General features: G+C 39.2%; 1 protein-coding gene and 1 long non-coding RNA gene across 2 annotated transcripts; both read right to left on the bottom strand.

Annotated features, from left to right (window-relative positions):
- Positions 1-3,731: 3,731 nt before the first annotated feature.
- Positions 3,732-6,858, bottom strand: LOC134064031 (toll-like receptor 4). The gene is made up of 3 exons (XM_062519806.1): positions 6,684-6,858; positions 6,428-6,594; positions 3,732-5,937 (listed from the first exon to the last, which is right to left on the bottom strand). The coding sequence occupies exons 1-3, from the start codon at positions 6,822-6,824 to the stop codon at positions 3,732-3,734; spliced, it is 2,514 nt and encodes an 837-aa protein (XP_062375790.1). The 5' UTR covers positions 6,825-6,858.
- Positions 6,859-11,000: 4,142 nt separating this feature from the next.
- On the bottom strand, positions 11,001-12,223 carry LOC134064452 (uncharacterized). The gene is made up of 4 exons (XR_009936301.1): positions 12,170-12,223; positions 11,918-11,991; positions 11,604-11,691; positions 11,001-11,380 (listed from the first exon to the last, which is right to left on the bottom strand). It is a non-coding gene; the product is annotated as an uncharacterized LOC134064452 (long non-coding RNA).
- Between the last annotated feature and the right edge of the window lie 849 nt (positions 12,224-13,072).

Here is a 13,072-nt window from a genome sequence, read left to right as displayed (position 1 = left end):
ATAACATGACAGTTATATAATATAGTTTACATATTGTATTTTAAGATTACATTTCAGTCAAGATTAATATGTGATGATGTGTGACATGATGTGCACTGAACAGAACTGAATACCAACAAAAAGAGTGAAATAATGAATCAATTGAGAAAAAAATGACTCTGTAAAAACACCTTTATCAAAAGGGTAGCTTCTACTCTTTTCAGAGCGACCAAATGTTACACTTTATGCCGACATTTTTTTCTTGTGTATGAAATTCTTACTTGTCATGATGACTTAATTGAAATGTGTGGATGGCAAATATTTCACCCGAGTTGAAATGAAGTTATACCAACATAAAATACACATGTACTAATAACTAACAATGACTTATTTACATGTAAATGAAATGAGTTGCCGACCTCAAATGGTTCAAGGCATTCGGTTTCTTCAAATGATTTGAGTTAACTTCCAGGGTTTTACAGTGTATCCAAATGCAAATGTCTGAACAGTTTTAGAGAAGTAGCGTGCCACACTCGGCACAGCAGATTCTCCCACAAACACTTCTGAAAACACTAACCCTGCAAAATGGTGTGAAAGGCTGCAGTTGCAAATGCACCTCATCTCTAGCCGCTGACCATAGCAATGGGGACAAACGTGCGGCTTGTGTGGTTCATGACATCTCTCTCTATTTTTTTTTAGTTGCCAGTGACCACTTTTTTTTTAGAAAAGTTTATCTTTGGGCTATATCATGGCCAAACATGAAAACTGATTGGTTGTTATATATCTGAGAAATTACACCTTGCCTGTGGTATTCGATCAGTGCTCTTTTTAAGTTGAATTAGTGTATTGCTTAGCTAGGTGCATGTAAATGTGTGTATGTGTGTATTTGCTTTGGTGTACGTCTCTCTCTCTCTCTCTCTTTCTTTCTCTCTCTCTCTCTCTCTGTGTGTGCATGCGTTCCAAGGCATCACTATCAATGTGACATCTGTCCCAAAGAAAAGCAGTAACCCATGTTAAAACATTGTTAATCACGAAAACACATATTAGGCGTTCACATTGTAATGTCTTAACATGATCAGTCAAAACAATTTTGTGTCGGAAATGAAGTTAAAGAAACAAATAAACCTCTATTTACTGAAAGCCTACCTTGTAAAATGTAGCAATTGCAATCTGGGGAATATGTCTCTCTGCAATGTTGTGAGGTAATTCAGACTGAAATCCAAATGTGTGGAGGGAACTGGTAGTTATGTGTACACATAATTAAACCAAACTTTTCTTATCTGTTGTTCCTCGTTGGTGGAACGTACTACCAGTTCCTACTATGATATCCCTCTCCATCTTCAAAAAACCTCTGAAAAGCCAACTCTTCAGAGAACATCTCCTCTCATAGCACTACTAGTCTTGCTGATCCACCACCTACTGTAACTGTGCCTGTTGAGGTGGCCCCGACCATGGCAACCTCCAAAGGGACAAGAAGGAGGCGGTCATTCCTAGCCACATCTCCCCCTTGCTGATCCTTGACGCACCACCTCTGTGTCCTTTGAGGTGTCCACCATGGCAACCTTGACAGGGACAAGTAGGCCCTTACTCCCAGCTGCACTCCCCCTACGGACAATTGCACTCATTGATGCACATATTGTGTTTTTTTGTTTATTGTTGTAAAATTGTTGTTAGAATCGCTCTTAAAAGCTTAAAATGTTTTTGTTTTTTTTGTTTTTTTTTACCTGGTTGTAAGTCACTTTGGTTAAAAAGCGTCAGCCAAATGTAGCCTAATATAATGTAATTAGCAAAACCCATTTGTCGACACACTAGGAAAAAGTTAGAAGTTAGGGGGCTGCTATTATGAAGTTAGAGTCTCAGTGTTGGTCGTTATTGAAAGAGTTGTGTAATGTGAAAATGAATAACTTGAGTGAGGGTGAAAAACGCTTCCGTCTCTGTCTGCTTCTTCTTAAACATAATAGTAGATTTCTCCTGCAGCATGAGTATTGGAGACTGGAGATTACCTGAAAACAAGAGCCAGTCTTTAAAAAAAATGTATGCAAACATTGAGACAGAATTAGGCACTATTTATTCCATTGGAATGAGACATGCACACCGGTGTACTGTCAAGGCAGCCATTTAAAAATAAACAGAGGGATAACTGATAAAAGCTTTTTGTATCAGGGTTGTGACTCTGCTATTGTTAAACTGCCAGAGGGCCGGCTTTCGTGAGAACTGATGAGGAACTAAAATATGTGCCCTTCAGGATTTCTCAAATGCAGGAACAAGAGTACTCTGACTTGTTTATACTACTTCCACTCTGACTCCGACTGATTGGTAATCTACTTTCAAAGCAGCATTGTTCTCTGCATCGGCTGCTGCTTATCATTCTTTGTTTGTCTTTTTTTTTTTTTTTTTTACTGTAAGAAACACATCTGATGGTGCTGATTTTCAACAATATAACTTCAAACTTGAATTTCTTTTGGATGTATCACAAACTTATCTGGCTAATGCACCATGCAGGCGCAGCCAGATCATTGGCCTGATTGGATGAAGGACTATCCAAATGCATACAGAGATTTGAACTATGTCCATTACTGTAATCATGCCTCTTGTGCAGCAGAACTAGTGCTGACTCCTAGACTAATGTTCAATCTCAAAGTATACAGGCATGTAATGCAAATTTAAAGAGACATTACCATACATCTGGGCATGTTTTCATATCTTCCTTCAGTTTGACTGCCCACACAGCAGTAAATATCATGCACATGACTGGGAATGTACTGTAGCCCTGCACACCGGAGCCATTTGAAATGGTGACTCAATCTCTGTTTTACATCTATTCAGCCATGTTAATTCTGTCTAAAATAATTCCCAGATTTATCTGCATGTGTATTTGTGTGGCATTGCACATATGGACAGGACCTTCAGCAGAGCTATCTCAGGAGGTTCACAGTGCAGAGGTGAGTGAGCACTGACTCACCCAGTGGGATATGTTGTCGAGGCGCAAAGGATTGACTTTTGCTGCTAAACGACAGTATTTGCCATTGGTCAGTTACCAAAATGAATCTTGTGGCAATTTTAAAGTCAGCATTACATTAGTAGATAAGCACTGTTTATTATTGTTCTGAAGTAGTTCTGCTTTTTTTTTATTATTATTATTTTTATTTTCATAAATAACGTCTGTTACAACAGGCATTGACCTGATTTGAGCTATCATGCAATTCATCCTGCCATGATTCCAAACCTGTAAAAAAGTTTCATGGAATGATTCAAAAGATGAAAAAGGCCTTCGTAGAACATCTCAGCATGTTCATCTCATCTCAGGTAGACTGACTTCTGGCCCCATGTCTTCCCTCTGGCCTGCCTTGGCTAACGAGGGGCGGGGCAATGACCTTAATTGGTTAACTGGCTCTGTGCGGATCTTTGGTTTGATTGGTTGAAGGACTATCCAAGTGTACGGAGTCATTTGAACTATATATGACCATTGATCAGTCTCTTAAAAATAAATAAGAGATAAAATAAATAAAATAAACAAATCGCAGACTCGACTAATGTTCAATCATAAAAGATTGAGCTTAGTATGGTGATAGCCAGACTACATGGCAGGTGGTTTTAACAGGTTTCTGGAAGTCTCTTTAATAAGGTATCAATTGAAAAAGAGATCAACACAATCACACCCTTAGATCAACATTTATCAACATCTCTCTGAACTATATGTAAATTCTATAGTTCGGCAAGATTAACATGACTTGCAAGTCAAAGTGAACATTTCAGTTCCTAAGAATGGCTTTTCTGAGACGAGCCCAGAATCGCACATTGCTTACAACATTCCCCTTCCACTTGAGGTACGTGTTTTTTCTTAGATACTTATGAAGTCCAAACAGTCTCCTTGTGTTGTTACCTTCCACATCTTCCAGAATGATAATGATGATGCCGGCATTTCGCCTCAACACAAGCCAGGATTGTGCCAGTTCAAACTCAAACTGGCACCAGGAGCTGTCTAGGAAGTGCTGAGACACCACCACGATGGTTTTCCGGCTGCCCATAATGCCTTCATCCACTATATTGGAGGTGATCGACTTGCCTGCTTGAAAATCTCGCTCATGCAGGCAAAGCTGAATCGGAGGAGGTCTGTTCTCAAGGTTTTCCACAAGCTCATTCAACACCCAGGTTTCATCCTTGCTTGAGTAGATCACAAAGGCATCATAGGAACATTCTTGTTGTCTAGACATTCTGTAGCCTCTTAGCAATATGAAGCAGTAATGGATATAGAACTGATACTTATACAGCAATGCAGCCAATAGGAATACAATTACAACTGCAAATAAAGATACAATTATTATCACTCTCTTTTTGTGAACACAGTGTGTGGGATCAAAGTTAATCACCCTGGAGTTCAAAGATGAGGATTTGCATGATATCAGATGAGGATCTTTTAGAACTGACTGATGATTAATAATCCAGGAAATAAATTCAGTTTGAGAACAGGAACATTCTATGGGATTAAAGGACAAATCAAATACCAATATATCCACAGGGATATTTTGAAGGACGTTTGGAGAGATGCTGGCTATGTGATTGTTATCTGTATGCAATGACTTTAGTTTTGATAAACTAAGACCTGTCAGAAAGTCCATTGTGGTCAGTTTGTTCCCACTAAGAATCAAATTTTTTAAATTATGTAGATCCTCAAATGAAGTCGGGGGTATGTCTTCAATGGCACAATTTGAAATGTCCAGGAGCTCCAAAGCTGTCAGACTTGAAAATAATTGGCCGAAAATGCCTTTTGCAAAGCTGTTGTCAGCCATTTTCAATTCTTTCAGACTGCTCAAACCATAAAAGATAACTATGCTTTTAAAGATAATTTGTGAGTGGGAAAGGTCAAGAGTTTTTAAATTCTTAAGGTTTTGCATAACAGCCACGTCATGTTCAATCTCTACTTCTGTGCCATGAAGATCCAATATTTCTAGAGATGGATAATTTAAAAGTCCAAGGCCCCTAATTTTAACCCTTGCATTCTCACTCAGATTTAGATACCTAAGTTTAGGGATGCCACTAAATTCAATGTCACAGCAATTCATGATCAACTCATTATGACTTAGATCAATGTAGTCTAGACTAGGCAAATCATCAAAGCTTTTAAATTCTGTTGTCTGGTGATTGTAATTGATGACCAGTTTCTTTAAATTGTGTTGATGAGATAGTAGAACATCTGGTAGTATGGCCATTTTGCCTTTAACAACAACAATCTCTTCAAGGTTTGGAAAATACACATGCTCCCTGTTAATTATTCCAACATTTGTCAGAACAATTTTTGAAGAATTACTCATGCAAAGAAGGATGTGACTGGGCAGTTTGAAATAGGTGGAGTGATGAAAATCTATCTCTTGGAAGTTTATGAAACAAATACTGTCCAAATAATCTGGATTCATTTGGATTCTTCCAGCTTCAGTAAAATACCCCATTTTCAACTTCTTCACATTTAAACCACTAAGACCTCCAAGAGCCTCTCTTGTAGTTGTGGACGAGATTGTGTTTAGTAGATTGATCTCTCGCAGATAAAGGCCATTAAATGCCCCAGTTTCTATGAAGGATATTGGGTTTCCGGACAATATTAAAGTTAAATTGCTACTCATCTGACGCAAAACAGAAGTGTGAACAGTTCTGATGACAGATATATTGTTTGTATGCAGGTCCAATAATGTGAAGTCCTTGAAATTTTCAGCATAGGTTGGAAGGGCCAAAGAAAATAATCTGTTTGTTCCAATTTTTAATTCCTTTAGGTTTGTTAAATTACGTAAATTAAATCTATCCAAAAAAAACAGACCGATGTCTGCTAGAACAAGCTTGTATATTTTTTCCAAAACATTAATGCTGCTTCTTCCAAAATATTTCACTGGATTTCCAGTGAGAATCAAAACAGACAAATTCCTTACATTAAAAAAGGCCTCATTGTCAATGTGTTGGATGTGACATCTGTTCGAAAAAGAGACACACAAACACAGGACAGTGTCACATAATCTTCATTGTGCTTATTTTCCTTACAGGCTGGATGAACAGACTATTACAGTGTCAGATTAGATCATCATGTCTAACTGTACGTGCACCACCGCCGATTTGAGCTTCCAAAGATTCCGGAAGTCACTCATTTTCAATGGAAGCTGGCTTCTCTCAGTTGCCAGCAGCGGCCAATCCGTCGGCGTCGCGCTTTGGGCGTCTTGAGTGACTTGAGAAAGTTGAAAGTGGCTCAACTTTATGGTTATGAGCTATGAAACGGTTCAGCGGCCAAACGACCACCAACGCACATGATCGAACATAGAATGCACGTCAGAGCGACCAAAGCGTCCAAAGCTTCCTGCAGCATCCTTGGCAGGGCTTCCAGAGCTTCTTGTAAGCTCAAGTCGCCGGCGGTGTGTACGTACAGTAAGAAGGTGAAGCTCAACAACAAAAAAAAAACTCCTTTTACCTTGTTAGATCAAGATGTCGTAGTAATGGTAATCTCGGGAACGTGTCTCTCTGTAATGTTGTGAGGTCATTAAAACTAAAGTCCAAATGTTGTGTGGAGGGAGGGATAGTGGTTGGTATGTAGCTCAGGTTTCTCTTGAAGCATGAGTATTGGAGACTGGGGATGACCTGAAAACAAGAGAGAGTTTTTAAAGTCTACACATTATGATGACACGAAATTAGGCATATCATACAAACTGAATGATAAATGATTATACCTCCAAGCATGCCTCCATATCCTCATTCATTTTGACTGCCCATGCAGTAGTAAAAATGATCCACATGACTGGAAATGTAATTCTGTGTCCTCGGAGAGATGTCATTATAGAAAAACTGACCAACTTCATAAAAGTCTTCATTTATTTGCACAGCACAGGGCTTTGTGTAGGCTTTCCTGAAATAGCAATGAGGAACAGGAACACATTCCACGGTTTGCGTAACTTCTCAGACATGAGAACAAAGGCTATGACTATATTATTGTCATTGAAGTGTAGGCTAAATGTACTTTTCAAGTCACATGATGATACGTCTGACGTAGTTTTATTGTGTTCATGCGTCGCTACAATGTAATTCCTAAAAACTGTCAGCAAGCAGGGAGGAACAAATCACATACTGTATGTCAAGGTGCTGTCAACTTCAGAAAATTTTTCTTACTGTTGGGAGTTTTCTGTCACAATTACTCACTCTTTGTTTTGAGGTCTATGCTATTCCATATGATGTCAAGTCAGGTTTATTTATAGAGCCCTCTTAAAACAACAGTTGTTGACCAAGGGTGCTTTACAAGTCAAACAGTAAGAAAGTAATAGCAGAAGATATTAAAGAGACAGTGCCCTCCATACGTATTGGAACACATGCTAAACTTGACAATAAAAAGGAATATAAAATCATCTTTAGGAAATTGATCTTAATGCCTTAAATAAAATGAGGAAATATCCAACTTTAAAGGACATCAGTTTTCTTTGTGAATGAATAATACAGTAGACTATATAGTATTGGAACCCCTATGTTAACCATATGTGTTAAAATCCCCATAGAGGCAGGCAGATTTCATATTTTTTAATTGTTTAAATGCCATTCATTTCATGTATCCAGGACACTATGCATCCTGAAAAAGTCCCCTTGGCCTTTGGAATTAAAATAGCTCCACCTCATCACATACCCTTCACCATAGAGATTGGCATGGTTTTATTTCAGTTAGCCTCTTAGCTGGTTTCATTCTCATTGAGCTCAAAGCAAGTCAACTTCAGCATGGGTTCCTACATGGAGGGCACTGTAAGACCAAGGGAAGGAATAATGATAATAAAAAAAACTCCTTAAGGATTAAAAAAAAAAATTCTGCTGTAGCCAAAATGTCCATTCTGTCGATAAAATTCTAATTTCTGCCATATTACAGTGGGTAGTGTTACCCTTTTTCAACTTTTACCGAGGAGGGCGGTGTTGCAATAGGACCCCCGCAGAGGTCCATCTCCTGTCTGTTCTCATAACTGAGATGAATGACCACAGGCTTTATCTGTGTATCATTTAGGCTCAAAGAACTTGAATCATGAATAACTGTATCAGAAGTCCATCGTTTTTGTCTTTACAATTGGTAAAATGGATTTTCAAGATTGAGTTTGAAGATTTATTTGGAAAGGGAGTGGTTTGTTCTTCCATTAAGTCAGTGGTTCTCAAAACCTTTTCTGTCATATTCAAGCCCCAGCTGACCCCATCAACTTAGCAAAATGACTTAAAAAAAAAGTGTTTCCACTTTGCATTTCCTGTCTTGGTCTGCTGGATCGGATGCTATTTTAATTGATATGTCGGTCTGTTTTAAGGCATATATTTGTGTTTTGCAGTTTTGTTTTGAATCTATAAACTCGTCCAAAAAAGAAAGGCCTTATTAAAGAATGACAAAAAGAAAAAAATCCTCGAGTTCATCACGCCCCACATGACCTATCTCTGTTCCCCACTAGTGGCCCCCCCACTGCATTAAGTCAAGTAATGCATGATGTCCTATTAGGCCATATGCAGTTCAGTGTCACGGTTTAGTTCATTTTTGGTAAGCCTGTAGCGTACAGGCTTTAAGACTGCTAGCATAAACAGCTCCACTACACTGCTGCTGTCATTCACGGATTTGTAGCCTACTGTACCTCTTGGCTCAGAGGTCTGATTTTTTCTCTGTTCCACTGAAAGTGGCATGACTTCAAAACCTGAATGCAGCAGGGGGCAGGTATGGGAGTGTGACATCCATGACCCTGTGTGTTCCCATGACATTTTTGCCAGTTCACACAGGACACACGCAATTCCCCAAAATGTTATCATAGTTCCCCAGGCTGATAGATACTTCTGCCTTTCTCACACTATGCCCCAACCTCCCTCAGCCATGCAAAGACGTCACTTCTCTGGACCAATGAGGGAACAGAAAGTGGTCGAAGGTAAATCCGTGAAGCAGCCGCGCGCTGTTTGAGACATTAATTGATTATAACCCCTGTTGAATCCTAATAAAGCTGACTCCGCCAAATATGAAAAAGGTTCAGTTCAAGGCAACATTATTCTCAGGGGTCAGGCTGGGGAGCCATATGTGCCTTCGAAAGTAACATTATGTATTATCCGGGATCAGGCTTATGTGGGCCGTACGGGCCTGACCATTACTATTTACTGTGTATGCTCACCTTCTTACCGTCATTCTTACCGACCACGTATGGCTAGGAATATGCTGAGGGTCCTAATCTCCTCCACAGCCGGTTAATTCGGGCGGTTCCCATACGCAATCATTGTTGCTAGTGCTGAAAAGGATTCAGGGGCTGCCCCGCTGACTCGGACTGCTATACTCATCAAAACGAGCTGAACGACAATCACATGCTATGCAGAGGGTTCTGGCTGTGCTAGGATGTGAGTGCTCGATTCAGACATCGCAGACAAACTGCCCACCGCTTCATAATACTATGGTCAATTTCAAAGACAGCTTGCCCTTTCCAGTGGTTAGCTCCTAAGGCGGCGGTAGCTAAACCCTAGCCATCCATTACGCTAGCACGTTACCTAGGACCGGACACAGCCGTACATAGTGGCTACGCGGATCAGCATAACAATGTATTTGTCAGGTACAGTACAAGTTGTTATCCAATACATTACAGAAGTACATCTAAATGCAAAGTGTGAAAGTTACTTCAACATACTCAGGCTAAGATCAAAACAGACAGAGAATGAAACATACTTTACCAGCTCAGAGAAAGATGACTACACACCTAAGGTGTGGGAGCCCTGGCTATAGGGTGAGTCCTAGATTGGTGGGTTGACTTTATAGGCTACAAAGTTGAGACTGAGACCATTGTTGTAGTGAAACCACTACATATCCCGTGTGCGCGTGTTTAACTGCTAAAATGAAATGAAATAAAACATAAAGAATTTATATGAAAATGACAAATGATAATTTACTGCTGAGTAAATTATCATTTGTCATTTTCATATCAATTCTTTATGTTTAATTTCATTTTAGAACACCCATTGTGCTCATGGTCAAAATGACTTTGCTTCTAGGCCTATGTGAGTCCCCGCTGGAACCTCTCTCCAACAGAATCTTCCCCCTTTCTGACTTAAGCCCAATTCATACCAAAGATTCCCGACGCAACGAGACCGAGTTGCAGCGGTGTGAATTAAATGTTGCACTAGTTGCAAGCCGCCGCAAGCCGTCGCAAGCCATCGCAGAGCATTCAACATGTTTAGTCGCAGTTGCAAGGTTTTCGAACGTCGTGTCTCGTCTTGTATTGTCGGGAATCTTTGGTCTGATTCCTACTTTATATGTAGTATATGTATTGTACAGTATATTACCAAAAATGGTAATATACAATGCATAAGTTGATACCCAGCTAGCACGCACACGTTGAATCAACGTTGAATCAGCGTTATAGCTGCTGTTGATGCGACGTTGTTTACTGACGTTGTTTTGACGTTGACATTTTCCTGTTCATTTCTAATAAAAGCGATCATCACACACACAAAAAGGAAAGCGAGTGATACTGTATTAGCCCACATTACGCCTAGCTTGCATGTTCGCCGCCAATCGCCGGACATCTAGCACACATATTCGTTATTAAGCTACTGTAGCCTACATTATGATCACACACATGTAAACATACTTAATTAATTACAGTAGGCTACGAGTTACGAATCATGAAATCCACTGATGCACCGCCACACGAATCAACCTATGGAGAACGATGATATCCATTTGAGCGGAGGGCTAAATTAGGACAAAAATTGTTTTGGTTCCGGTTGCCGACCGACCCTGTCAATTTATGTGCGACCCAAATTTGTTTTATGGTCTTGAGGAATCCTCCCGAAAATCTTCACCACAATTCAAAGACAATCGTCAGTGGAGTTATGTCCCTATTTTAGAATGAAAGTACACTACAAAAAAACTATAAAGTCACCTGACCGATATGTCCACGGAAAAAAAGGGCTATATATAGCAGTTATTCCTGATGTCACTAATGGGGTAAGTGAAGAAGACTAGGCCTAAAAAAATACAACATGACAACCCATGTTTGTGATGCTGAACATTTTTATTTTCCATTTTTTTTTAAGAGAGGCAAGCTTAGGAAGCATGATGATCACCTCACAGATTACCCCCAAAAAAGTATTAATGTCATACTAAATGTGTACAACCTTGAATATGGACATGCCAAATATTATTAGGACTTCTCCAGTGTCCTTGCTGCTATTCTCTCTGTTAACCATTGCAAGATGCACCCCCTCCTGAAGAATCCCCTCCTGCAAAACCTCCTCCCTCTCCTCCTGGTTTTCCCTTTCTCCCACGGTGTCCCCGTCCTCTCCCTCCTCTTCTGCCTCCTCTTCTGCCACCTCTTCTACCACCTCTTCTCCATGCATCCACGCTTTACACGAAGGTGTCCCTCATAGGCCAAGTCCTTCAGTGCCTCTGCATGTGAAATGAGAGCAGGCAGCATGTTTGATAACGTTAATGAACATTTGGATGACAGCAATGTAATGATTTTGAAATATGCATAAAATAGAATTAAAAAAAAAAAATCTGAATAACAGAATAACAATTCTGGAGGATGTGGAGTAAGTAAAAGAACAAACAATGTTCTTGCTCTCTACAGTATCTCTACAGTATGCCTATGTTACTCTCTCTCTCTCACCTGCCGGAGCAGTGGATAGTTCAGACAGGGTAACACCATCATCAGTAGCAGATGATTGACCAACCAGCTCACCAATCACCAGAAAGAGCTGAGAAAGTCCGAGTCAGAGAAAAGTTTACAAGTGCACAAGTCTGTTTGCTCATTCAGTATAGACAACGCAGTGTGTTACTCTGTAAATTACACAGAAAGAAATGGAACTGAAATAGATGTGCACATTCTGTTGTAGCTTTAGTTTAACCCAAAAGAAAGACATTGTGCTCAATTTTCTACAATGAAAAACAGGTGGTTTATATGGACATTCTAAAATGACTTACCACAATGACCAGAAAGAGTTTTCGTGTCATTGTTGTAGATCTTTCTCACAAAAAGAGCCACTGATCACAGATTACTTTAAAAAGCAATACAGAAAAAAACAAATATGCAATGACACACAGATTATTTGCAGTGGTCAATGTCTTGAATGGCACAACAATATACTAATTCAAAAAATGTATGAATCAGTCAAAATGTACTATGGATATACATTTTCATAATCAAAACAAATAATTGATATATTATATACTTACCTCATAATTAAACAACACAAGCAACTTTTACAGCTCAGTGATGTTTGATATTACCATGATGGGAGGCTCTCTTTAAATACCAAGTTGGAGTGGGTGGATCTGTGGAGGTTTGTGTCCTCATTCAAAGAGAGGGTATTATGCCACTGCTTATGTTTTGCTTGTTAAAGGTGCATTCAGGGATTTTTTAGTCGATTTCAAGTCCATACATTTTTTTTTGTCACATTCAGTAATCATCTTCTCCTAGCTATCCAAGTAAACCTGATCTCTGTAGGCAGCCCAGGCTCCAAAAACTGGAAACAAACCAATAATAGATTTGAAAATATTCATTAAGACATTTTGGTCAGTCGGAGGGGAATGTCTCATAGTGATTTTTGTCAAGGTATGCCAGAGTTGGGCAATACATGCGTTTTTCATCCCTGTCTATATTATATCTCTATATGGGGATATATTACAGGTGAATAGGCTAAACATATTTTATACATGTCCCCCCGCAAAAAAAAAAAGAAAAAAAAAGAAATTAAGATTATTTACATTGTGTCAATATTATTCTGTATTTTTTATGAAATATATAATAATATTGCCATTCTACTGAAATATGCAATAATGTTTAATACATTATTCAATTCAAGAACAGAAACCTCAACACTGGATAAAGTAGTTGTCTAAACGTAGGCCTATTTATTTGTATGTATTTTGGACTGTAAGGATCTAATTCCCAGGCTGATGACATTCATTTCAATGTAAACTCTTCATTCCCAGGCTGATGACATTCCTTTCAATCAATGTGGACTCTTGATTAGCTACTAAGTGTGGGCCTATTGTGAAACTCCTGTCACATGTTTGTCCAAGGTCCTCAGAAGTTAACTTGGACCAAGAAATATAACCAAATGTATTGTCATGTCT

The sequence above is a fragment of the Sardina pilchardus genome, chromosome 18 (assembly GCF_963854185.1).
Source record: "Sardina pilchardus chromosome 18, fSarPil1.1, whole genome shotgun sequence".
Taxonomy (NCBI): domain Eukaryota; kingdom Metazoa; phylum Chordata; class Actinopteri; order Clupeiformes; family Clupeidae; genus Sardina; species Sardina pilchardus.
The sequence above is the reverse complement of the archived record's forward strand: the minus strand, read 5'-3'. Positions and strand labels throughout refer to the sequence as shown.

What these genes read in the sequence shown, in the direction of transcription:
- LOC134064031 (XM_062519806.1), bottom strand. Translation starts at nt 6,824, where the DNA reads ATGAAGACTTTTATGAAGTTGGTCAGTTTTTCTATAATGACATCTCTC. An exon ending in ATATGGAGGCATGCTTGGAG is followed by an intron (nt 6,595 to 6,683) that starts GTATAATCATTT and finishes TCTTGTTTTCAG; the next exon opens with GTCATCCCCAGTCTCCAATA. An exon ending in CGACATCTTGATCTAACAAG is followed by an intron (nt 5,938 to 6,427) that starts GTAAAAGGAGTT and finishes TTTTTCGAACAG; the next exon opens with ATGTCACATCCAACACATTG.